The sequence below is a fragment of the Pseudophryne corroboree genome, chromosome 1, assembly GCF_028390025.1.
Source record: "Pseudophryne corroboree isolate aPseCor3 chromosome 1, aPseCor3.hap2, whole genome shotgun sequence".
NCBI classification, from domain to species: domain Eukaryota; kingdom Metazoa; phylum Chordata; class Amphibia; order Anura; family Myobatrachidae; genus Pseudophryne; species Pseudophryne corroboree.
Window position 1 is genome coordinate 310,850,039 of NC_086444.1, and position 23,040 is coordinate 310,873,078.

The 23,040-nt window shown below is 46.2% G+C and overlaps 2 protein-coding genes across 3 annotated transcripts in view; one reads left to right on the forward strand and one right to left on the reverse strand.

Annotated features, from left to right (window-relative positions):
* Positions 1 to 6,464, reverse strand: part of GTF2H3 (general transcription factor IIH subunit 3) — an 89,653-nt gene extending 83,189 nt beyond the window's left edge. Inside the window, exon 1 of one of the 2 annotated variants that reach the window (XM_063964488.1) lies at positions 6,378 to 6,464. Coding sequence is in view for 1 of the 2 variants with exons in the window: in XM_063964487.1 (XP_063820557.1) it covers positions 5,409 to 5,418 (10 nt within the window). In the remaining variant the exon portion in view is untranslated. Of the gene's footprint in view, positions 1 to 5,408; positions 5,499 to 6,377 lie in introns of those variants that run through there. The other variant, XM_063964487.1, reaches the window with a different exon arrangement.
* The window catches only part of EIF2B1 (eukaryotic translation initiation factor 2B subunit alpha), a 32,934-nt gene continuing 15,405 nt past the window's right edge, over positions 5,512 to 23,040 (forward strand). Inside the window, exons 1-4 of the mRNA XM_063964490.1 lie at positions 5,512 to 5,675; positions 7,261 to 7,362; positions 21,241 to 21,380; positions 22,459 to 22,575. Of these exons, the coding sequence (XP_063820560.1) occupies positions 5,663 to 5,675; positions 7,261 to 7,362; positions 21,241 to 21,380; positions 22,459 to 22,575 (372 nt within the window). The 5' untranslated portion in view covers positions 5,512 to 5,662. The remainder of the gene's footprint in view (positions 5,676 to 7,260; positions 7,363 to 21,240; positions 21,381 to 22,458; positions 22,576 to 23,040) is intronic.

The following is a 23,040-nucleotide window of genomic DNA, read 5'->3' on the forward strand; positions in this document are numbered from 1 at the left end:
CGTCCGTGGTCACCAGGATCCAATCCTGTATGCCGAATCTGCGGCCCTCCAATAGATGAGCACTCTGCAACCACCACAGAAGAGACACCCTTGTCCTTGGAGACAGGGTTATCCGCAGGTGCATCTGAAGATGCGACCCTGACCATTTGTCCAACAGATCCCTTTGGAAAATTCTTGCGTGGAATCTGCCGAATGGAATTGCTTCGTAAGAAGCCACCATTTTTCCCAGGACTCTTGTGCATTGATGTACAGACACCTTTCCTGGTTTTAGGAGGTTCCTGACAAGCTCGGATAACTCCTTGGCTTTTTCCTCCGGGAGAAAAACCTTTTTCTGAACCGTGTCCAGAATCATCCCTAGGAACAGCAGACGAGTTGTCGGCATTAACTGGGATTTTGGAATATTCAGAATCCACCCGTGCTGTTTTAGCACTTCTTGAGACAGTGCTAATCCCATCTCTAGCTGTTCTCTGGACCTTGCTCTTATTAGGAGATCGTCCAAGTATGGGATAATTAATATGCCTTTTCTTCGAAGAAGAATCATCATCTCGGCCATTACCTTTGTAAAGACCCGAGGTGCCGTGGACAATCCGAACGGCAGCGTCTGAAACTGATAGTGACAGTTTTGTACAACGAACCTGAGGTACCCCTGGTGTGAGGGGTAAATTGGAACGTGGAGATACGCATCCTTGATGTCCAAGGATACCATAAAATCCCCCTCTTCCAGGTTCGCTATCACTGCTCTGAGTGACTCCATTTTGAACTTGAACTTCTTTATGTACAGGTTCAAGGACTTCAGATTTAGAATAGGCCTTACCGAGCCATCCGGCTTCGGTACCACAAAAAGAGTGGAATAATACCCCTTCCCTTGTTGTAGAAGAGGTACCTTGACTATCACCTGCTGAGAGTACAGCTTGTGAATGGCTTCCAAAACCGTCTCCCTTTCGGAGGGGGACGTTGGTAAAGCAGACTTCAGGAAACGGCGAGGTGGATCTGTCTCTAATTCCAACCTGTACCCCTGAGATATTATCTGCAGGATCCAGGGATCTACTTGCGAGTGAGCCCACTGCGCGCTGTAATTTTTGAGACGACCGCCCACCGTCCCCGAGTCCGCTTGAGAAGCCCCAGCGTCATGCTGAGGCTTTTGTAGAAGCCGGGGAGGGCTTCTGTTCCTGGGAAGGAGCTGCCTGTTGCTGTCTCTTCCCTCGACCTCTGCCTCGTGGCAGATATGAATAGCCCTTTGCTCTCTTATTTTTAAAGGAACGAAAGGGCTGCGGTTGAAAAGTCGGTGCCTTTTTCTGTTGGGGAGTGACTTGAGGTAGAAAGGTGGATTTCCCGGCTGTAGCCGTGGCCACCAAATCTGATAGACCGACTCCAAATAACTCCTCCCCTTTATACGGCAAAACTTCCATATGCCGTTTTGAATCCGCATCGCCTGTCCACTGTCGCGTCCATAAAGCTCTTCTGGCCGAAATGGACATAGCACTTACCCGTGATGCCAGTGTGCAGATATCCCTCTGTGCATCACGCATATAAAGAAATGCATCCTTTATTTGTTCTAACGACAGTAAAATATTGTCCCTGTCCAGGGTATCAATATTTTCAATCAGGGACTCTGACCAAACTACCCCAGCACTGCACATCCAGGCAGTCGCTATAGCTGGTCGTAGTATAACACCTGCATGTGTGTATATACCTTTTTGGATATTTTCCATCCTCCTATCTGATGGATCTTTAAGTGCGGCCGTCTCAGGAGAGGGTAACGCCACTTGTTTAGATAAGCGTGTTAGCGCCTTGTCCACCCTAGGAGATGTTTCCCAGCGCTCCCTAACCTCTGGCGGGAAAGGGTATAATGCCAATAATTTCTTTGAAATTTTCAGCTTTTTATCAGGAGCAACCCACGCTTCATTACACACGTCATTTAATTCTTCTGATTCAGGAAAAACTATAGGTAGTTTTTTCACACCCCACATAATACCCTGTTTAGTGGTACCTGTAGTATCAGCTAAATGTAACGCCTCCTTCATTGCCAAAATCATATAACGTGTGGCCCTACTGGAAAATACGGTTGATTCGTCACCGTCACCACTGGAGTCAGTGCCTGTGTCTGGGTCTGTGTCGACCGACTGAGGCAAAGGGCGTTTTACAGCCCCTGACGGTGTTTGAGTCGCCTGGACAGGCACTAATTGATTGTCCGGCCGTCTCATGTCGTCAAACGACTGCTTTAGCGTGTTGACACTATCCCGTAGTTCCATAAATAAAGGCATCCATTCTGGTGTCGACTCCCTAGGGGGTGACATCCTCATATTTGGCAATTGCTCCGCCTCCACACCAATATCGTCCTCATACATGTCGACACACACGTACCGACACACAGCAGACACACAGGGAATGCTCCTAACGAAGACAGGACCCACTAGCCCTTTGGGGAGACAGAGGGAGAGTTTGCCAGCACACACCAAAAGCGCTATATATAACAGGGATAGCCTTATAATAAGTGCTCCCTTATAGCTGCTTTATATATATATAAAAATATCGCCATAAATTTGCCCCCCCTCTCTGTTTTACCCTGTTTCTGTAGTGCAGTGCAGGGGAGAGACCTGGGAGCCGTCCTGACCAGCGGAGCTGTGAGAGGAAATGGCGCCGTGTGCTGAGGAGATAGGCCCCGCCCCTTTTTTGGCGGGCTCGTCTCCCGCTATTTAGTGAATCCAGGCAGGGGTTAAATATCTCCATATAGCCTCTGGGGGCTATATGTGAGGTATTTTTAGCCTTTATATAGGTTACATTTGCCTCCCAGGGCGCCCCCCCCCAGCGCCCTGCACCCTCAGTGACTGCGTGTGAAGTGTGCTGAGAGGAAAATGGCGCACAGCTGCAGTGCTGTGCGCTACCTTTAGAAGACTGCAGGAGTCTTCAGCCGCCGATTTTGGACCTCTTCTGACTTCAGCATCTGCAAGGGGGCCGGCGGCGCGGCTCCGGTGACCATCCAGGCTGTACCTGTGATCGTCCCTCTGGAGCTGATGTCCAGTAGCCAAGAAGCCAATCCATCCTGCACGCAGGTGAGTTCACTTCTTCTCCCCTCAGTCCCTCGTTGCAGTGATCCTGTTGCCAGCAGGACTCACTGTAAAATAAAAAACCTAAGCTAAACTTTTTCTAAGCAGCTCTTTAGGAGAGCCACCTAGATTGCACCCTTCTCGGCCGGGCACAAAAATCTAACTGGAGTCTGGAGGAGGGTCATAGGGGGAGGAGCCAGTGCACACCACCTGATCTGGAAAAGCTTTACTTTTTGTGCCCCGTCTCCTGCGGAGCCGCTATTCCCCATGGTCCTTTCAGGAACCCCAGCATCCACTAGGACGATAGAGAAAAAAAGGTTTCCAGCACCCACTGCACATTCAGACCTATATGTATAATACAAGGCAAAGTATTAGTAAACTCTGTAAAGAGGTAGGAATAGAACATGTACAGCAGAGCTGGCCAAACCAGTCCTCGAGATCTACCAACAGTTCACATTTTCCAGACCACCTAGCTGGTGCACAGGTGTAGTCATTACTAACTGACAATTCTACAGATCTCCAGGATGCCTGGAAAACATGAACTGTTGGCAGATCTCGAGGACCGGTTTGGCCAAACCTGATGTAGAGGCTGGATGAAAATCTAATGGAGCATAGGAGGGCATTCCAGAGGTTGTGAGCAGCAATCTTCGGTGCAAAAGTGGGAAGAGGTGACCAGGTAGAAAAGAGGGTGACAGGGAATATGGGTCTGATTAAAAGATGGACGCAAATCACACAGCCGCTGCGTCTTTGTACGCCTCCAGCCGGATTCTCAGTTCCACTGCTACTATCTCTCCTCTAGCCCCCAAGTGCACTGTCTTTGAGCAGTCCTTTACTCCTGCCTCTCCTTCAAACAACACATTCAGCACCTCTCACAAACCTGTCATTTTTTTCTCAAAAATATTTCTAGGATCAGACCCTTATCCACTCACTGGTCATCGCCAGACTGGACTACTGTAATCTTCTCCTATCTGGCATCCCTGACAAATGCTTCCCTCCACTCCAATCTATCCTGAATGCTGCTGCCCAGCTCATCTTCCTCACCAAATGTACTCTGCAATTCTCTACCACTCCCCCTCAGACTCTCCACAAAACTTCAAATGGCTCTCAAGACCCACTTCTTCACCAAACCCAGCTGTCTCTCATACTAAGACATCTGTCGCCCACACTCACTTTCTACCCCATCTGTGTCACCAGTGTCTGTGTGACCCTCCCCTCTTCCCTCATGTGCTTTTCCATCTCTTACTTAACCTTCTTTTCAATACTCGCTTTGATGGCACCAAATCCCTCAGTTTTCTGCTGCTCTGATACTTATTTCAGTGTTGTCTGCTGACGCAGCTATGTTTATATATCCTGTACTTGTCCTATATTGTCTTTAATTGTAAGTCACTGTTTTCTTGTTTTGCTTGTTTATGTACTCTGAAATTAGGCGCTGCGGATCCCATGTGGCGCCGTATAAATAAAGGATAATAATAATAATGCGTTCAGGAACGCAGCATCAGATCATCTGTGTAAACATTGGTCATATTACTTAGGATTGCTGGGAAATTAACGCTACTGGAGCCAGTAAAGCCGCAATCAAGAACACAGGTACTGGCTTCAGCACGCCCAGAAAACTGGTCCGACACGCACCTGTTTCTGTAACGCCACCATAATGCTATGGCACCGACATCACACGCACACTTTTTTTTTCAGAAACAATCGTGATATTCAAAAGGAATACTGATACAATACACAAATGGTGTTAATAAATGTACACACTCAGGTAACTAGATCTCTATAAGCAGTAATGCATTTTAAGGTCATCACTTCAGTGTTTTTAATAGCAAAACGTATAAGAAATGATGCAACAGCTTCTGTAATTAATTATGAATATTATAAGTCACGTTAGAATTCTGTGACCTCTCACAGTGATTAAAGTAATAATTTAAAAATCACTGTACGTCTGACTACACATAGGAAAGCGCAACAGAATTTGCTGTGCTATTTAAACTGTTAATAAATACTAGTGAAGAGCACTGAGTTTGCAGTGATTTACAGTATAGTCAGCTGATAGAAATATTGCATTTCAATCATTTATTCAAAATGTTACCATTAAAAAAAACCCGTCTGTGTGAAATCTTTAGCATATAATATTTATGTCTGCAAGATCCATCTGTGTGTTACCGTACACCCCATACGTGTGCAGCCTGTGCCCTGGTAACTGTCTCCCTGTATATGGGGTCTGCAGTAGATCATGCACCGCTGTCTGAGTAAGGATCAGAGCATGGCAGTGGCTGCTGTATAACACCATAGGCTGTGACAGCACAGGGAAATACCTATAGCAGCTACGAGACAACGTTACTGTACACTGGACACACTCACCTGAAGCCATAATATGCCATCAATCACACAGTGCAGCATATGCCACACTTCCGTCCCCGCATGATGACGTCACATGGAGGCGGAGGGAGCAGGGCAACGTGCGGGCCGCCATGCTGCCAGTATTAACCCTGTCAGTGCTGTATATTTTGACGTAGAGATAATTCATCTGCTGCTCCAGTGACATCTCTGTCTCCATAGGCCCCCACATCTTCTCATCCTAACACCGACCCTGAGGGGAACTCCAGACCCCAGCCATGAACGAGAACGGTAACTATTACAGTGTCATAGTATATAACGTGTGGAGTCATGTAGTCAGGGAACATTGGGGTTGCCTGATTAAGCATATACTTTTTAGCACTAGGTTTTCAAACCTTATATTCTATTATTTTATGTTTGTTTTATCTGCATAATAAATATTTTGCTGCCTGTATTTCCTCTCCTGAAAAATACTACACAGCAGCTGCTAGATGACCACAGCCAGCATACAGAACTTACATTTGCCCTCGTCATAATTACATCCTAGATGTATATCCCTTATAACTGGGGTATCCGGATGATAGGTCGACAGTCAACAGGTCAACCCCACATCACATGGTGGACATGCATTAGGTTGACAGGTACAAAAGGTCAACTTGACAATGGTCCACACATAGTTCATACTTTACCATCCACGTGGACTACTATTGGGAGTAGTTGCGCTCGGCACCTTGCCTGAAGTGTGGCGAGTGTAAACGTTTCCACTAATTTAGAGAAAGGTGTGTTCAAACAAAGCGCTAACCGCTGCTTAAATGATTTAGTGAAAATGAGTGTCGCCCACACTTATCAACAGAAACAAATATAGAAGATCACCAATTCCTTTAGCTCGGTTTTCTTATGCATAGGCAGTTTCAACCTCCATTAGGTCACAATATCATAGCATAATTCTGTATAGTACAGTCTTAAAGCTGATTCTGCTCGTCAAATTCGTACCAAATAAGATGGTCTACATCACAGGTTCTCAAACTCGGTCCTCAGGACCCCACACAGTGCATGTTTTGCACGTCTCCTCACAGAATCGCAAGTGATATAATTAACTCCACCTCTGGACCTTTTAAAATGTGTCAGTGATTAATTAATACACCTGTGCACCTGCTGGGTTACCTGCAAAACATGCACTGTGTGGGGTCCTGAGGACCGAGTTTGAGAACCACTGGTCTACATGAATAAGTAGACAGAAAAGCCCAGTGACTCCTTAGGATACACCTGGAATTCCCACGATCTTCCCTTTCTCACACAGACACCTCAGATAAAATGGAAAGATGCTCCCAATAGTATAAAAAGTTTTTTTCAATAGACATATAAAATATATAAAACAAGCCAGGCAAATTAGACTCTCACTGGTACAATCGGTCTACAAAGAATTAGTAGATAATTGCTATTAGACACCTTGAAAAAGACACCCTTGTGGTGTAGAAACGCGTTGGTAGCAGGAGAGTGGCCAGGGACTTTGGACGGACACTGCATCACCCGGGGCGACCGCTTGTACCTGTCAATCTTTTCAGGTGTCTACCCTTTACATGTCAACCAATTGACCCTGTCGACCATGTGCATGTCGACAATATGGGGTCGAACTAGAGATTGTCGACCTAATACTGTACAACCTAATGATCCGCACCCATAACTGGACATATCCGCATATTAAACTGTGTATATTGCCAAAACCACTAGCAATACATAATTATGCCATCTGTTCCCATTTTCACTTTAGAAAGAAGCAGACTAGACATGTTTATTGGTTGTGTTTGGTGTCATGTTCTGTCCATTGTACCTTGAAGGAAATCTGCAAATAATGATTTCTCATTTGTCCATATAGAAGTGATTGAGTACTTTAAGTGTCAGCTGAAGGAGGACCCCAACGTTGCCACGGCTGTTGCAGCAATCAGAACCTTGCTGGAGTTTTTGAAAAAGGACAAAGGTACAGTAATGGGGCAGCCATTGAATGTTGTTGTCTGTACAAGGTTATTATGCGAGTCTAAATGTACCACCAGTTTGTTTTTACAGCTTTTAACACTCCGCAAGTCGCGTGTGATCTGAGATTGTGACTAAAAAAAGTGAGGCGAGCAACGGAGTGTTTATCAAGTGCTTCATAGAAAGAAAAAAATTACTGGCAAATGATTGATGATGATGATAATGATTACATTTTAGGGAATTTGTCTATACAACATGATCTGCTTACAACGTGGCCACTTGTGGCTGGTAGAATACAGATTGGTGATTTGTGGCAGGCCAAGCAAATATTGCAACACCATACAACAAGATGTTACAGTCATCAGGTGACCACTTTTACTGCCCGGCCTGATTACAATCATTTGATTGTATTTGCCAATTCAGTCCTAAATTTTTAAACTTCTTATAAGTGTGCATCAAGTATGGCTTCTGCTATAACAGCACCCCGGACTGTGTCAATAAACCTGTTTAGTATATGTGTTTGAGTATTAAATGTTAAAGATTGCAAATTGTTTTGTAATGTATTTTCTCTAACGTCCTAGCGGATGCTGGGGACTCCGTAAGGACCATGGGGAATAGACGGGCTCCGCAGGAGACATGGGCACTTGAAGATAGAATTTAGATTCTGGTGTGCTCTGGCTCCTCCCTCTATGTCCCTCCTCCAGACCTCAGTTTGAATCTGTGCCCAGACGAGCTGGGTGCTGTTTAGTGAGCTCTCCTGAGCTTGCTATAAGAAAGTATTTTGTTAGGTTTTTTTATTTTCAGGGAGCTCTGCTGGCAACAGACTCCCTGCATCGTGGGACTGAGGGGAGTGAAGCAGCCCTACTCTCTGCAGATAGGTCCTGCTTCTTAGGCTACTGGACACCATTAGCTCCAGAGGGATCGTACACAGGATCTCACCCTCGTTGTCCGATCCCGGAGCCGCGCCGCCGTCCCCCTTGCAGAGCCGGAAGACAGAAGCCGGGTGAAAGAAGCAAGAAGACTTCGAAATCGGCGGCAGAAGACTCCAGTCTTCACTGAGGTAGCGCACAGCACTGCAGCTGTGCGCCATTGCTCCCACACTACACCCACATACTCCGGTCACTGTAAGGGTGCAGGGCGCAGGGGGGGGCGCCCTTGGCAGCAATTAGAGACCTCTTTGGCAAAAGTTTGCATATATACAGTTGGCCACTGTATATATGTATGAGCCCCTGCCAAAAATTGTACATGAAAGCGGGACAGAAGCCCGCCGTTGAGGGGGCGGGGCTTCTTCCTCAGCACTCACCAGCGCCATGTTTTTTCTCCACAGCACCGCTGAGAGGAAGCTCCCCAGCCTCTCCCCTGCAGATACACGGTAGAAGAGGGTAAAAAGAAAGGGGGGGGCACATAATTAGGCGCAAAAATCAATATAAACAGCAGTTACTGGGTTAACATTAAGTTACTGTGTTATTCCTGGGTTAATAGCGCTGGGGTGTGTGCTGGCATACTCTCTCTCTGTCTCTCCAAAGGGCCTTATGGGGGAATTGTCTTCAGATGAGCATTCCCTGAGTGTGTGGTGTGTCGGTACGTGTGTGTCGACATGTCTGAGGTAAAAGGCTCCCCTAAGGAGGAGATGGAGCAAATATGTGTGTGAGAGGGTGTCTACGCCGACAACGCCGACACCTGTTTGGATATGTGTAATTAAGTGCTAAGGTGAATTTATTGCACAAAAGATTAGAGAACAGACAGGAAATCTACCCATGTCTATCCCTATGTCGCAGAGACCTTCAGAGTCTCTCAATGATCACTATCCAAAATAATAGACACTGATATCGACACGGAGTCTGACTCCAGTGTCGACTACGATAATGCAAAGTTACAGCCAAAATGGCAGAAAAGTATTGTAATAAAAGATGATTTGCATATCACTGATGACTCATCTGTCCCTGACACAAGGGTACACATGTAAGGGGAAGAAAGCTGAGGTCAATTTCCCTCCTCTCATGATGAAAAAGAGCGGGAATCTCCAGACAAGAAACTGCAGCTTCCCACAAATAATTCTCAGGTAGTATCCTTTCCCTACTAGGGCCAGGATACGATGGGAGTGTCACGTTTGCCCAAAAGGTAGCCCTGACGTAACAGCTATTCTCAGGGATCCTGCAGATAGCGTGCACATTCTGGTACACTACTTAGACCGGCGATTGTGTTGGCATGGGTTTATAGCGCTGTGGCAGCGTGGACAGGTACCTTATCAGCAGAGATTGAGACCCTAGTATGTATGTATGTATGTATATGTGTATGTATATGTGTGTATATATATATATATATATATATATATATATATGATGCTGTCTTAAGAGATAGATATATATATATATTAAGACATGAGTCTACTGGGTCCTAGAGTCAAAGCTATGTCGATTTCTGCTTGCCGTGTCCTGTAGAATATGCAATTGTCAGATGATGCCGACTTAAGAGGCATATGGAAGGCTGAGGATTGTGTGGAGAAGGGTTCTCGGACCTGGTCTCCACAGCTATAGCTGGTAATTCTGATATTTTGCCTTATATTCCTGCACAGCCTAGGAAAGCACGACATTATCAAATGCAGCCTTTCGAACAAAGAAACAAGAAAGTCCGAGGTGCGTCCTTTCTTGCCAGAGGCGGGGGCAGAGGAAAGAAGCTGCACAACACAGCTAGTTCCCAGGAACAGAAGTCCTCCCCGGCCTCTACAAAATCCACCGCATGTCGCTGGGGCTCCACAGGCGGAGCTAGGCCTGGTGGGGGCACACCTTCGTAAGTTCAGCCACAAGTGGGTTCACTCCCTGTTAGATCCCTGGGCAATAGATATTGTGTCTCAGGGATACAAGCTGGACTTTGAGGAGATGCCCCCTCACCGACGGCCCTGCCGGCTTCCCCCCACGAGAGGGAAACAGTGTTAACTGCAATTCACAAATTGTATCTTCAACAGGTGGTGGTCAAGGTTCCCCTCCTTCAACAAGGAAGGGGTTATTATTCGACCATGTTGTAGTCCCGAAACCAAACGGGTCGGTCATATCATATTGAATTTAAAATCCCTGAACATATACCTGAAAAGGTTCAAGTTCAAGATGGAATCGCTAAGAGCGGTCATTGCAAGCCTGAGAGGGGGAGATTTTATGGTGACTCTGGACATAAAGGATGCATACCTTCATGTCCCCATTTATCCACCTCATCAGGCGTACCTCAGATTTGCGGTACGGGATTGTCATTACCAATTTCAGACGTTGCCGTTTGGTCTCTGCACGGCCCCGAGAATATTTACCAAGGTAATGGCGGAACTGATGGTGCTCCTGCGGAAGCAAGGTGTCACTATTATCACGTACTTGGACGATCTCCTCTTAAAAGCGAGATCAAGAGAGCAGTTGCTGAACAGCGTATCACTTTCTCTGGAAGTGTAACGGCAACACGGCTGGATTCTATATATTCCAAAGTCGCAGTTGGTTCCTACAGCTCATCTGCCTCTCCTAGGCATGATCCTAGACACAGACCAGAAAAGGCTTTATCTCCCGATAGAGAGAGCTCTGGAGCTCATGACACTGGTCAGGAATCTATTAAAACCAAAACAGGTGTCAGTGCATCACTGCACTCGAGTCCTGGGAAGGATGGTGGCATCATACGAGGCCATTCCCTTCGGCAGGTTCCATGCGAGGACCTTCCAATGGGACTTACTGGACAAGTGGTCCGGATCACATCTTCAGATGCATCGGTTAATCACCCTATCCCCCAGGGCCAGGGTGTCTCTCCCGTGGTGGCTGCAGAGTGCTCACCTTCTCGAAGGTCGCAGATTCGGCATTCAGGACTGGGACCTGGTGACCACGGATGCAAGCCTCCAAGGGTGGGGGGCAGTCACACAGGGAAAAAATTTCCAAGGGCTGTGGTCAAGTCAGGAGACTTGCCTTCACATCAACATCCTGGAACTAAGGGCCATATACAACGCCCTACGTCAAGCGGAGTCCCTGCTTCGCGACCAACCGGTTCTGATTCAGTCAGACAACATCACCGCAGTGGCTCATGTAAACCGCCAAGGCGGCACAAGGAGCAGGGTGGCGATGGTAGAAGCCACCAGAATTCTTCGCTGGGCGGAGAATCACGTAAGCGCACTGTCAGCAGTGTTCATTCCAGGAGTGGACAACTGGGAAGCAGACTTCCACAGCAGGCACGACCTCCACCCGGGAGAGTGGGGACTTCATCAAGAAGTCTTCACGCAGATTGCAAGTCGGTGGGAACTGCCACAGGTGGACATGATGGCATCCAGCCTCAACAAAAAGCTGCAGAGATATTGCGCCAGGTCAAGAGACCCTCAGGCGATAGCTGTGGACGCACTGGTGACACCGTGGGTGTTCCAGTCGGTCTATGTATTTCCTCCTCTTCCTCTCATACCCAAGGTGCTGAGAATCATAAGAAAAAGAGGAGTGAGAACAATACTCATTGTTCCGGATTGGCCAAGAAGGACTTGGTATCCAGATCTGCAAGAAATGCTCACAGAGGACCCGTGGCCTCTGCCTCTAAGACAGGACTTGTGCAACAGGGGCCCTGTCTGTTCCAAGACTTACCGCGGCTGCGTTTGACGGCATGGCGGTTGAACGCCGGATCCTAGCAGAAAAAGGCATTCCGGATGAGGTCATTCCTACGCTGATAGAGGCTAGGATGGATGTGACGGCTCAACATTATCACCGTATATGGCGAAAATATGTGGCTTGGTGTGAGGCCAGGAATGCCCCTACGGAGGAATTCCAGCTGGGCCGTTTCCTTCACTTCCTACAGTCGGGAGTGACTTTGGGCCTTTAAATTGGGTTCCATTAAGGTTCAGATTTCGGCCTTATCCATTTTCTTTCAAAAAGAACTGGCTTCTCTGCCTGAAGTTCAAACGTTTGTAAAGGGAGTGCTGCATATTTAGCCCCCTTTTGTGCCTCCAGTGGCACCTTGGGATCTTAACGTGGTGTTGAGTTTCCTGAAATCACACTGGTTTGAACCACTCAAAATGGTGGAAGTAAAATATCTCACGTGGAAGGTGGTCATGCTATTAGCCTTGGCTTCGGCTAGGCGTGTGTCAGAATTGGCGGCTTTGTCACATAAAAGCCCTTATCTGGTTTTCCATGCGGATAGAGCAGAATTGCGGACCCGCCCACAATTTCTGCCGAAAGTGGTTTTCATCCTTTCATATAAACCAACCTATTGTGGTGCCTGTGGCTACTACTGACTTGGAGGATTCCGAGTCACTGGATGTGGTCGGGGCTTTGAAGGTTTATGTAGCCAGAACGGCTAAGGTCAGGAAAACAGAATCTTTGTTTATCCTGTATGCTTCCAACAAGCTTGGGGCGCCTGCTTCAAAGCAAACTATTGCTCGCTGGATCTGTAACACGATTCAGCAGGCTCATTCTGCGGCTGGGTTGCCGCTGCCTAAATCAGTTAAGGCCCATTCCACAAGGAAGGTGGGCTCTTCTTGGGCGGCTGCCCGAGGGGTCTCGGCATTACAGCTTTGCCGAGCGGCTACTTGGTCAGGTTCAAACACTTTTGCAAAGTTCTACAAGTTTGATACCCTGGCTGAGGAGGACCTTGTGTTTGCTCATTCGGTGCTGCAGAGTCATCCGCACTCTCCCGCCCGGTTGGGAGCTTTGGTATAATCCCCATGGTCCTTACGGAGTCCCCAGCATCCACTAGGACGTTAGAGAAAATAAGATTTTACTTACCGGTAAATCTATTTCTCGTAGTCCGTAGTGGATGCTGGGCGCCCGTCCCAAGTGCGGACTTCTTCTGCAATACTTGTATATAGTTATTGCTTAAATAAGGGTTATGTTATAGTTGCATCAGAGTTTATCTGATGCTCTGTGATTGTTCATACTGTTAACTGGGTAAAGTTATCACAAGTTATACGGTGTGATTGGTGTGGCTGTTATGAGTCTTACCCTGGATTCCCAAAATCCTTTCCGTGTACTGTCAGCTCTTCCGGGCACAGTTTCTCTAACTGAGGTCTGGAGGAGGGACATAGAGGGAGGAGCCAGAGCACACCAGAATCTAAATTCTTTCTTAAAGTGCCCATGTCTCCTGCGGAGCCCGTCTATTCCCCATGGTCCTAACGGAGTCCCCAGCATCCACTACGGACTACGAGAAATAGATTTACCGGTAAGTAAAATCTTATTTTTAATGGTAGTTTTAATATTAAGGCCTTGGCTATTACTGAGAATGACAGTACAAATCAAATAAACATAATTACATACAGGGACTGATTTAGAAATTAAAGCAAACCTGATTTGTTTTGCAGTAAAGCGATTATCAGTGGTCTGCACATGCGTAGAAGTCCTTGTTATAATGTGATGGTGGTCGCAGAGAGGATTTTTTTTTAGCAGAGTGAATGACAGCCAGGGAGCATTTGTGGGCAGTAATGGGGTGGCGGGGCGAGTGGACTGGTGGTATCAACACAGGCTTGTTGTGACAGTTTTAAGGGTATGTTTATGCTGCGACTGAGATAGTAGTCCTGTTAGTTTATTTTGCGGTATGCAACAAGCAAATAGTATACAGGTTGTGTATCCCATATCCAAATATTCCGAAATACAGATTTCTCATACGTCCTAGAGGATGCTGGGGAACATATCAAGACCATGGGGTATAGGCGGTTCCGCAGGAGCCGTGGGAACTCTTAAGACTTTTCAATGGGTGTGAACTGGCTCCTCCCCCTATGCCTCTCCTCCAGACCTATGTTTTAGAAATGTGCCCAGGTAGACTGGATGCACTCTGAGGAGCTCTACTGAGTTTCTCTGAAAAGACTTATGTTAGGTTTTTTTATTTTCAGGGAGATCTGCTGGCAACAGACTCCCTGCTTCGTGGGACTGAGGGGGCAGAAGCAGAACCAACTTCCTAAAGAGTTTCATGGCGCTGCTTCTGGCTGACAGGACACCATGAGCTCCTGAAGGGTACTGAACGCTAGCCGTGTTTAGATGCTCACTCTCACAGCATGCCGTCACCCCCCTCGCAGAGCCAGAAGACAGGTGAGTATGAGAAGAATTAACTTCTATCAAGTAAGTGACGGCTGAGGTCCGGCGCGGCTGGCGGGAGCGCAGCGCGCCATTGCTGCCCACACACGCAGGCACTGCGAGGAAGGGGGGCGCCCTGGGCAGCAAAAATATACCTCAGAACTGGCTAAAAGGGGGCATAAGGTGCCGCTGGCACAGCCCTACCCCTGCCAGTATAAATATTACTGTGATTACTGAATGTAAGGACGTGCCATTGCGGGGTCGGAGCTTCTTCCTCAGGCAGCCAGCACACTGCTCAGCGCCATTTTCTCTCTCTCCTCAGGCTGCAGAGAACACGCTGGTCCTCTTCTCCACTTCTGACAAGTACAGGGTGATATTTGGGGGGGCACAGGGTGTTGTGGTGCAATTTTATAGTGTGATTAACTGTATAAAAGCGCTAGTTGGCTGTGGGCATTCTGTGTTCACACTCATTACGGGCGCTGGGATTGTGAACTGGCTGCTCCTATACTGTGTTCCTCTGACAGATTTTACTGTGGGTCTGTCCCCAAATAAGTCCCAGTGTGTCTGTGAGTGTGCTGTACACATGTGAGGCATGTCTGAGGCAGGGAGTTCCTCCCCGGAGGAAGCCATTTTAGGGACACAGACTTGTAATGTGGTGACACTACCGGCACACCAAGAGCCTGCATGCGTGAAAGAGATACGTGACAGTATGCATCTGATTAATCAAAGATTAGATAAGTCTGAATCTAAGGCTGCATGCTGGAGAAAATCTTTGGAAGATGTGATTTTTCAGGATTCTGTTATTCCTTATGCAGGCGGCCCCTCTGGGTCACATAAGAGACCATTTGCGAATGTTATAAACACTGATACCGACACGGACTCTGATTCCTGTGCCGACGATAGTGATTCCATGGAGATAGATCATAAATTGGCGAAAAGTATACAATATATGATTGTGGCTATAAGGGACGTGTTGGAGGTTACAGAAACCACTCCTGTACCTCAGGAGAAGGCTTATTTTTATAAGGAAAAGAAATCCAAAGTCACGTTCCCTCCTTCACACGAACTAAATGCTCTCTTTGAAGGGATGTGGGTGAATCCTGATAAGAAATTTCGTATTCCCAAAAGGATTCAGATAGCTTACCCTTTCCCGGCTGAGGACAGAAAAAAATGTGAGTCACCCCCTGTGTTAGACAGTGCACTTTCCAGGTTGACAAATAAGGTAATTCTCCCTGCACCTGGCACGGCTTCACTTAAAGAGCCAGCAGACCGTAAAATGGAAACGACATTGAAATCCATTTATGTAGCCAATGGTACGCTGCTCAGGCCCACTATTGCCTGCGCGTGGGTGAGTCGCGTTATTGAAAAATGGTCAGAAAGCGTGTCATCAGAAATTGACACAATTGATAAAGATAAGATACTCCTTAAGTTAGGGAATATCAAGGACGCTGCCGCCTACATGCTGGAAGCAATGAAGGATATTGGACTCTTGAGTTCACAAGCCGCTACCATGGCAGTGTCGGCTAGGCGGGCGCTGTGGATTCGCCAGTGGAACGCGGATGCAGATTCCAAAAGAAACATGGAGGCTTTCCCATATAAAGGTGAGGCCTTATTTGGCGATGGCCTGGATGCGTTAGTCTCAACGGCTACCGCAGGTAGGTCGACATTTTTGTCCTCTGCGCCTGCACCGGCAAAAAAAAAACTATCACCCGCACATGCAGTGCTTTTGGCCCAATAAATACAGAAAGACGAGAGGTTCCCCCTTCTTTGCAGGTAGGGGGAGGGGAAGGGGAAAGAAGTCTGCAGCGGCTCCTGGTTCCCAAGAGCAGAAGTCTACCCCTACTCCTGCCAAATTCTCAGCATGACGCTGGAACTCCCTTGCGGGAGGCCGCTCGGGTGGGGGCATGTCTCAAACTGTTCAGCCAAGGTTGGATTCTGTCTGGCCTGGATCCCTGGGTGTTGCAAATAGTATCCCAGGGATACAAGCTGGAGTTTCAAGACGTTCCCCCATGCCGATTTTTCAAATCGACCATGCCAGTTTCTCCGCCAGAGAGAGAGAGAAGCAGTAACAGCGGCAATCCAAAAATTATGTCAGGACCAGGTCATAGTCCTGGTACCGTTGTCACAACAAGGATGGGGTTTCTATTCAAGCCTCTTTGTTGTTCCGAAGCCGGACGGCTCGGTCAGACCGATCCTAAACCTAAAAGATCTGAATTGCTACCTGAAAAAGTTCAAGTTCAAGATGGAATCACTTCGGGCGGTGATTTCCAGTCTGCAGGAGGGGGACTACTTGGTGTCATTAGACATAAAGGATGCTTACCTGCATGTTCCCATTTATCCTCCTCACCAGGCTTATCTGAGATTCGCGGTTCAGGATTGCCATTACCAATTCCAGACGTTATCCTTTTGGCCTCTCCACAGCGCCGAGGGTATTCACCAAGGTGATGGCGGAGATGATGGTCCTCCTCCGTCAGAAAGGAGTCAATATAATTCCTTATCTGGACGATCTCCTGATAAAGGCGAGATCTAGGGAGCAGTTGTTACAAAACATCTCACTCTCTCTGTCGATACTCCAACAACACGGGTGGATCATAAATTATCCAAAGTCACAGTTGAAACCGACGACAAGGTTGTCTTTCCTCGGGATGATTCTGGACACAGAAGTTCAGAGAGTATTTTTGCCGTTAGAAAAGGCTGTGGAAATACAAAAAATGGTAAAACAGATACTGAAACCATCAAGTGTGTCGATCCATCAGTGCATTCGGTTGTTGGGGAAGATGGTGGCGGCCTACGAGGCCATACAGTTTGGCAAGTTCCATGCCAGAGTATTCCAGTGGGACCTGTTGGACAAGTGGTCGGGGTCACACCTGCACATGCACCGAAAGATAATCCTGTCGTCAAAAAACAGAATTTCGCTCCTTTGTTGGTTACACAGCTCTCACCTACTACAGGGACGCAGGTTCTGGATTCAGGACTGGGTCCTGGTAACCACGGATGCAAGTCTCCGAGGCTGGGGAGCTGTCACTCAGGGAGAAAGCTTCCAAGGAAAATGGTCAAGTTAGGAAGCCTGCCTTCACATAAACGTGCTGGAGCTGAGAGCCATTTACAACGGCCTTCAACAAGCGGTACATCTTCTTCAAGACGGTCCCGTGCAGATCCAGGCAGACAGTGTAACAGCAGTCGCGTACATAAACAGGCAGGGCGGAACGAAAAGCAGAGCGGCAATGGCAGAGGCGACAAAAATCCTCCGCTGGGCAGAAAAACATCTACAAGCTCTGTCGGCAACTGAGTAGACAACTGGGAAGCAGACTTCCTCAGCAGACACGAGAGAGTGGGGCCTCCACCAAGAAGTCTTCGCAGAGGTGACAAGTCTTTGGGGAGTTCCTCAAGTAGACATGATGGCATCTCGCCTCAACAAGAAGCTTCAGAGATACTGTTTCAGGTCGAGAGACCCTCAAGCAGTAGCAGTGGATGCACTAGTGATCCAGTGGGTTTTCCCGTCAGTATATGTCTTCCCTCCACTTCCGCTGATCCCAAAGGTACTCAGGATCATAAGAAAAACAAGGGTTCGAGCAATCTTCATTGCCCCAGACTGGCCAAGGAGGGCTTGGTACCCAGATCTTCAGCAGTTGCTCATAGAAGATCCTCGGCCTCTTCCTCTTCGCGAGGACCTGCTGCAGCAGGGGCCGTGCGAGTATCAAGACTTACCGCGGCTACGTTTGACGGCATGGCTGTTGAGCGCCGGATCCTAGCCAGGAAGGGTATTCCCAAGGAAGTCATCCCCACTCTTATTCAGGCCAGGAAAGGGGTAACGTCAAAACATTACCACCGTATTTGGAGAAAATATGTGTCTTGGTGTGAATCCAAGAAGGCTCCTACGGAAGAGTTTCACTAAGGACGTTTCCTCCATTTTCTACAGGCTGGTGTGGAAGCAGGCCTCCGATTGGGATCAATCAAGGTCCAGATTTAGGCCTTGTCAGTGTTCTTCCAAAAACAATTGGCCTCTCTTCTAGAGGTTCAGACCTTCGTGAAAGGGGTTCTGCACATCCAGCCTCCATTCGTGCCTCCAGTGGCACCATGGGACCTTAACGTGGTGTTGCAGTTTCTTCAATCAGATTGGTTTGAGCCTCTACAAGAGATAGAGTTGAAGTTTCTCACTTGGAAAGTGGTGATGCTTTTAGCCTTGACATCCGCAAGGCGGGTGTCTGAGTTGGGGGCCTTGTCTCACAAGAGCCCTTACCTGATCTTCCATGAAGATAGGGCAGAGTTGAGAACTCGACAACATTTTCTTCCTAAGGTGGTTTCATCGTTCCACATAAACCAACCTATTGTAGTGCCAGTAGTTACTGACACATTCACTGAATCAAAGTCTCTAGATGTGGTTAGAGCTTTGAAGATCTATGTGGCTAGAACGGCTCGTATACGGAAAATAGAGGCCCTGTTTGTCCTGTATGCTCACAACAAAATTGGGTATCCTGCTTCCTAGCAGACTATTGCACGTTGGATCAGAAATACGATTCAGCAAGCTCATACTACAGATGGATTGGCGTTACCGACGTCGGTAAAGGCCCACTCCACTAGAAAGGTGGGCTCATCCTGGGCGGCTGCCCGGGGGTTCTCGGCATTACAACTGTGCCAAGCAGCTACTTGGTCAGGGTCAAACACATTTGCAAAGTTCTACAAGTTTGACATCTTGGCCGATGAGGACCTAAAGTTTGGTCAATCGGTGCTGCAGGGTCATCCGCACTCTCCCGCCCGTACTGGAGCTTTGGTATAAACCCCATGGTCTTGATGTGGTCCCCAGCATCCTCTAGGACGTATGAGAAAACAGGATTTTGATACCTACCGGTAAATCCTTTTCTCCTAGTCCGTAGAGGATGCTGGGCACCCGTCCCAGTGCGTACTTTACGTACAGTTTAGTTATTAGAGTTACACAAGTTGTGTTATCTTAGTTCAGCATGTTGCTGCAATTAATTCATGCCTGTTGGCGTGTGTTATATTAAATGCCATGTGTGCAGCATGGTTGGGGGTGTGAGTTGGTATGTATCTCACCGCTAGTATTAAAGTAAGTCCTTCCCTCGAAATGTCCGTCTCCCTGGGCACAGTTCCTATAAATGAGGTCTGAAGGAGGGGCATAGGGGGAGGAGCCAGTTCACACCCATTGAAAAGTCTTAAGAGTGCCCATGGCTCCTGCGGAACCGCCTATAGCCCATGGTCTTGATGTGGTCCCCAGCATCCTCTACGGACTAGGAGAAAAGGATTTACCGGTAGGTATCAAAATCCTGTTTGTTTGTTTTTTTGAGTGAGACTGAGATAGTGAAACCTTGTTTTCTGATGGCTCAATGTACACAAACTTTATTTAATACAAAAAAATTATTACAAATATTGTATTAAATAACCTTCAGGCTGTGTGTATAAGGTGTATATGAAACATAAACGAATTGTGTGTATGTACACAAACTTTGTTTAATGCACACAGTTTCTAATAATATTGTATAAAATTACATTCAGGCTGTGTGTATAAGGTGTATCTGAAACAAATGCATTCTGTGCTTAGACTTGGGTCCCATCACCATGATATCTCATTATGGTATGCGATTATTCCAAAATACGGAAAATCCGATATCCAAAATACTTCTGGTCCCAAGCATTTTGGATATGGGATACTCAACCTGTATCAAGAAAAAAAAAAGTATAGCATAGAAAATTATTTACTTTGTCCCTCCCTTTCTTTGTTAAATTTACAACCCCTTATAAACTGATGTTAAGGTTGATAAATCTGATCCATCTGGGTGAGAGCCATATTTAAAGTGAACAGACAGAATTATATATATATCTACTACAGGTTGAGTATTCCATATCCAAATATTCCGAAATACGGAATATTCCGAAATACGGACTTTTTTGCGTGAGAGTGAGATAGTGAAACCTTTGTTTTTTGATGGCTCAATGTATACAAACTTTGTTTAATACACAAAGTTATTAAAAATATTTGTATTAAATTACCTTTAGGCTGTGTGTATAAGGTGTATATGAAACATAAATGAATTGTGTGAATGTAGACACACTTTGTTTAATGCACAAAGTTATAAAAAATATTGTCTAAAATGACCTTCAGGCTGTGTGTATAAGGTGTATATAAAACATAAATGTATTCTGTGCTTATATTTAGGTCCCATCACCATGATATCTCATTGTGGTATGCAATTATTCCAAAATACGTAAAACTCCGATATCCAAAATACCTCTGGTCCCAAGCATTTTGGATAAGGGATACTCAACCTGTAATACCCCTTCTCCTCTGACGTAAAAATCCAAGGTTCTGCTATGGTTATCTTCTCACCTGTTTACACTTTTAAACATAACCGTTCTTTTTCTTTCTTTATTTTATTTTTATTTATTTTTTATTTTTTTTTAACATTTGTTTGTGGATTCTGATGACATTTGTTGATTAATGATGACATTCGTTGATTGTCTTAAGTTGCATTCTTTGGTTGGGGCAGTTCTAATTCATACATAGGTTTACATACCATATACTGTATGATGTTAAAGTTGTTTCTACCTACTTGCATACTGGAGATGTCGAGTGACATGACAGGTCTGAATGTATAGTAGTCTGGCTTATCGTGTGTGTATGCCCTGTGTATTAATCCTCCAATTCTGAAACTAAAAGTCTGCCAAACAAGCACTAACTTTCCACTGTCCCAGGCGAATGCAAGGCAGAGAATTACCGCCATATTTATCTTTCCCTTAAAATAGACAAAAGATTGAACATGTGCAGTCACTCTGGCTTCATTTACCTATATATGTCTTACATCTGTTTTTAGTGCTGTTTAATTAAAGGACTTCAGCTGTTTTTGTTATTAATCACGCTACAGGTGAAACTATACAAGGTCTGATTGGGAGTCTAAAAAATTCAATTGAAACCCTTTCTAAAGTGGATTCATCTGTGGCGGTCTCCTCTGGAGGGGAACTCTTTCTAAGGTTCATCACACTCACTTCAGAGCTGGAGCATTCTGTAAGTCATCACAAAACGTTTCTATATCACCTTGTTTTATTTAGAGATGTGAATATATTATAACTATATATTAGGAATATTAATGGTTAAATAGTTCATGGCTACCAGAAATTGCTTAGACTTTACATTACTGTAAACTATAAGGAAAAAAAACATACAATCTTTTGTGTTTTATGCCTTGTAGGCAACCTCCTAGGCTTTAGCATCAACATGGTAACTGAACATTCCAAACAATGATCTACATATATATATCTCATATAGATCAGTACCTTTGTGGACAGCACAGAAAGTGTTGTAATTCCTCTCACTGACTGACTGACTGACTGACTGACTGCATGATAAATATTTAAATTATTCTAATCTGTTAAAGGTGTTTAAAGTATGGAGTAGATATGTCTATATCTAGCTTTAGTATTAATATAAAAATGTTACAGCTTCAGGGTAAATAAAATAACATACTACCAGTCATACATTATAAGGATATCCTGCCAGTGTTCTCGCCAGATCTTCTAGTAGTTGTTGTCGGGCAGCTTTACGAGGCATCTGGGTGTTGGGGCCCTGGGCAGTGACCCTGGCACAGAGAGCCCCAGGCATGTACAGCCAGAAGCAGTGCAGTGGTGTCTCCATAACAAGGAGCCCGGGATATACACCCCAGCAGACAGTTTATGCAGCCGGAGCACCGCTATTAGGATTCGCACAGTGGGCAGGGTGATACTCCTACCTTACCTGCGCAGCAGCCTGCAGCTTTTGGCAGCGGGGAAGAAGGAGCAGTCATCATGGCCGGGGAGGGCAGCTGCCAGAGTGACTCCTCCTACCAGGGTCAGCAGCTCCAGCAGTGACAGCCTGCAGCTGCCCCCTGCTCACACACTCTCCCATAGGAACGATCCTCTCCACAAGCCGCCGAGCGCCGAGACTGCGTAATCACCGTGCCGGGCAGACCGCCTGAGAAATATAGCGTGGCGAGAACACTATAGGTTCTTATTATGGTTAAGCAGACTCCCAAGTAAACATTTTATGCGCAAGGCAATAATCCATACGTTGTGTGTCCGATTCATCATAATGTCATGATTTTTTTCAGAATTACACTAGATGTAAAGAAAGGATGAGTGAAAGAGGGGAGGTTTTTCTGAAAAGGATCTCTCTGTCAAGGGACAAGATCACCAAGCTATGCTGTCCATTTATAAAAGATGGAGCTGTAAGTATCAAGAGTTTATTCGGGATATGGACATAGAAAAGGAGTAGTGCTAGCTCGTCCTTCTGGAGATCTGCCAGCTGTTACTATACTATCCCATGGGCGGCTGTATGGACATCAGTTGTTGTAAAGTGTAATACAAGTACAACAGTTATCACTCTTCTGCTCTGCATGCTTTAATACAGTTGTTTATTACATTACATCTTAGTTACTTTGTTATACGACATGCAGATTGCAGATTTCCCCTGTTCTAAAATGGGAAATACAGTGGGGTCTTGGTATTTTATGTATGGTCTGTACAGTGTATTGCTTATGGTATTTACTTATGTCAGATGCTGGCTGGCATGCTGATCCCTGTTTAAGCCTATGCTGACTAGTCTTTGAGCGACACAGTCCTCTTTTTCTTTTTCATCCACTAGGGGTCACTGGAGTACTCTTGGGATATGGACGGCTTTAGCAGGACAAGGC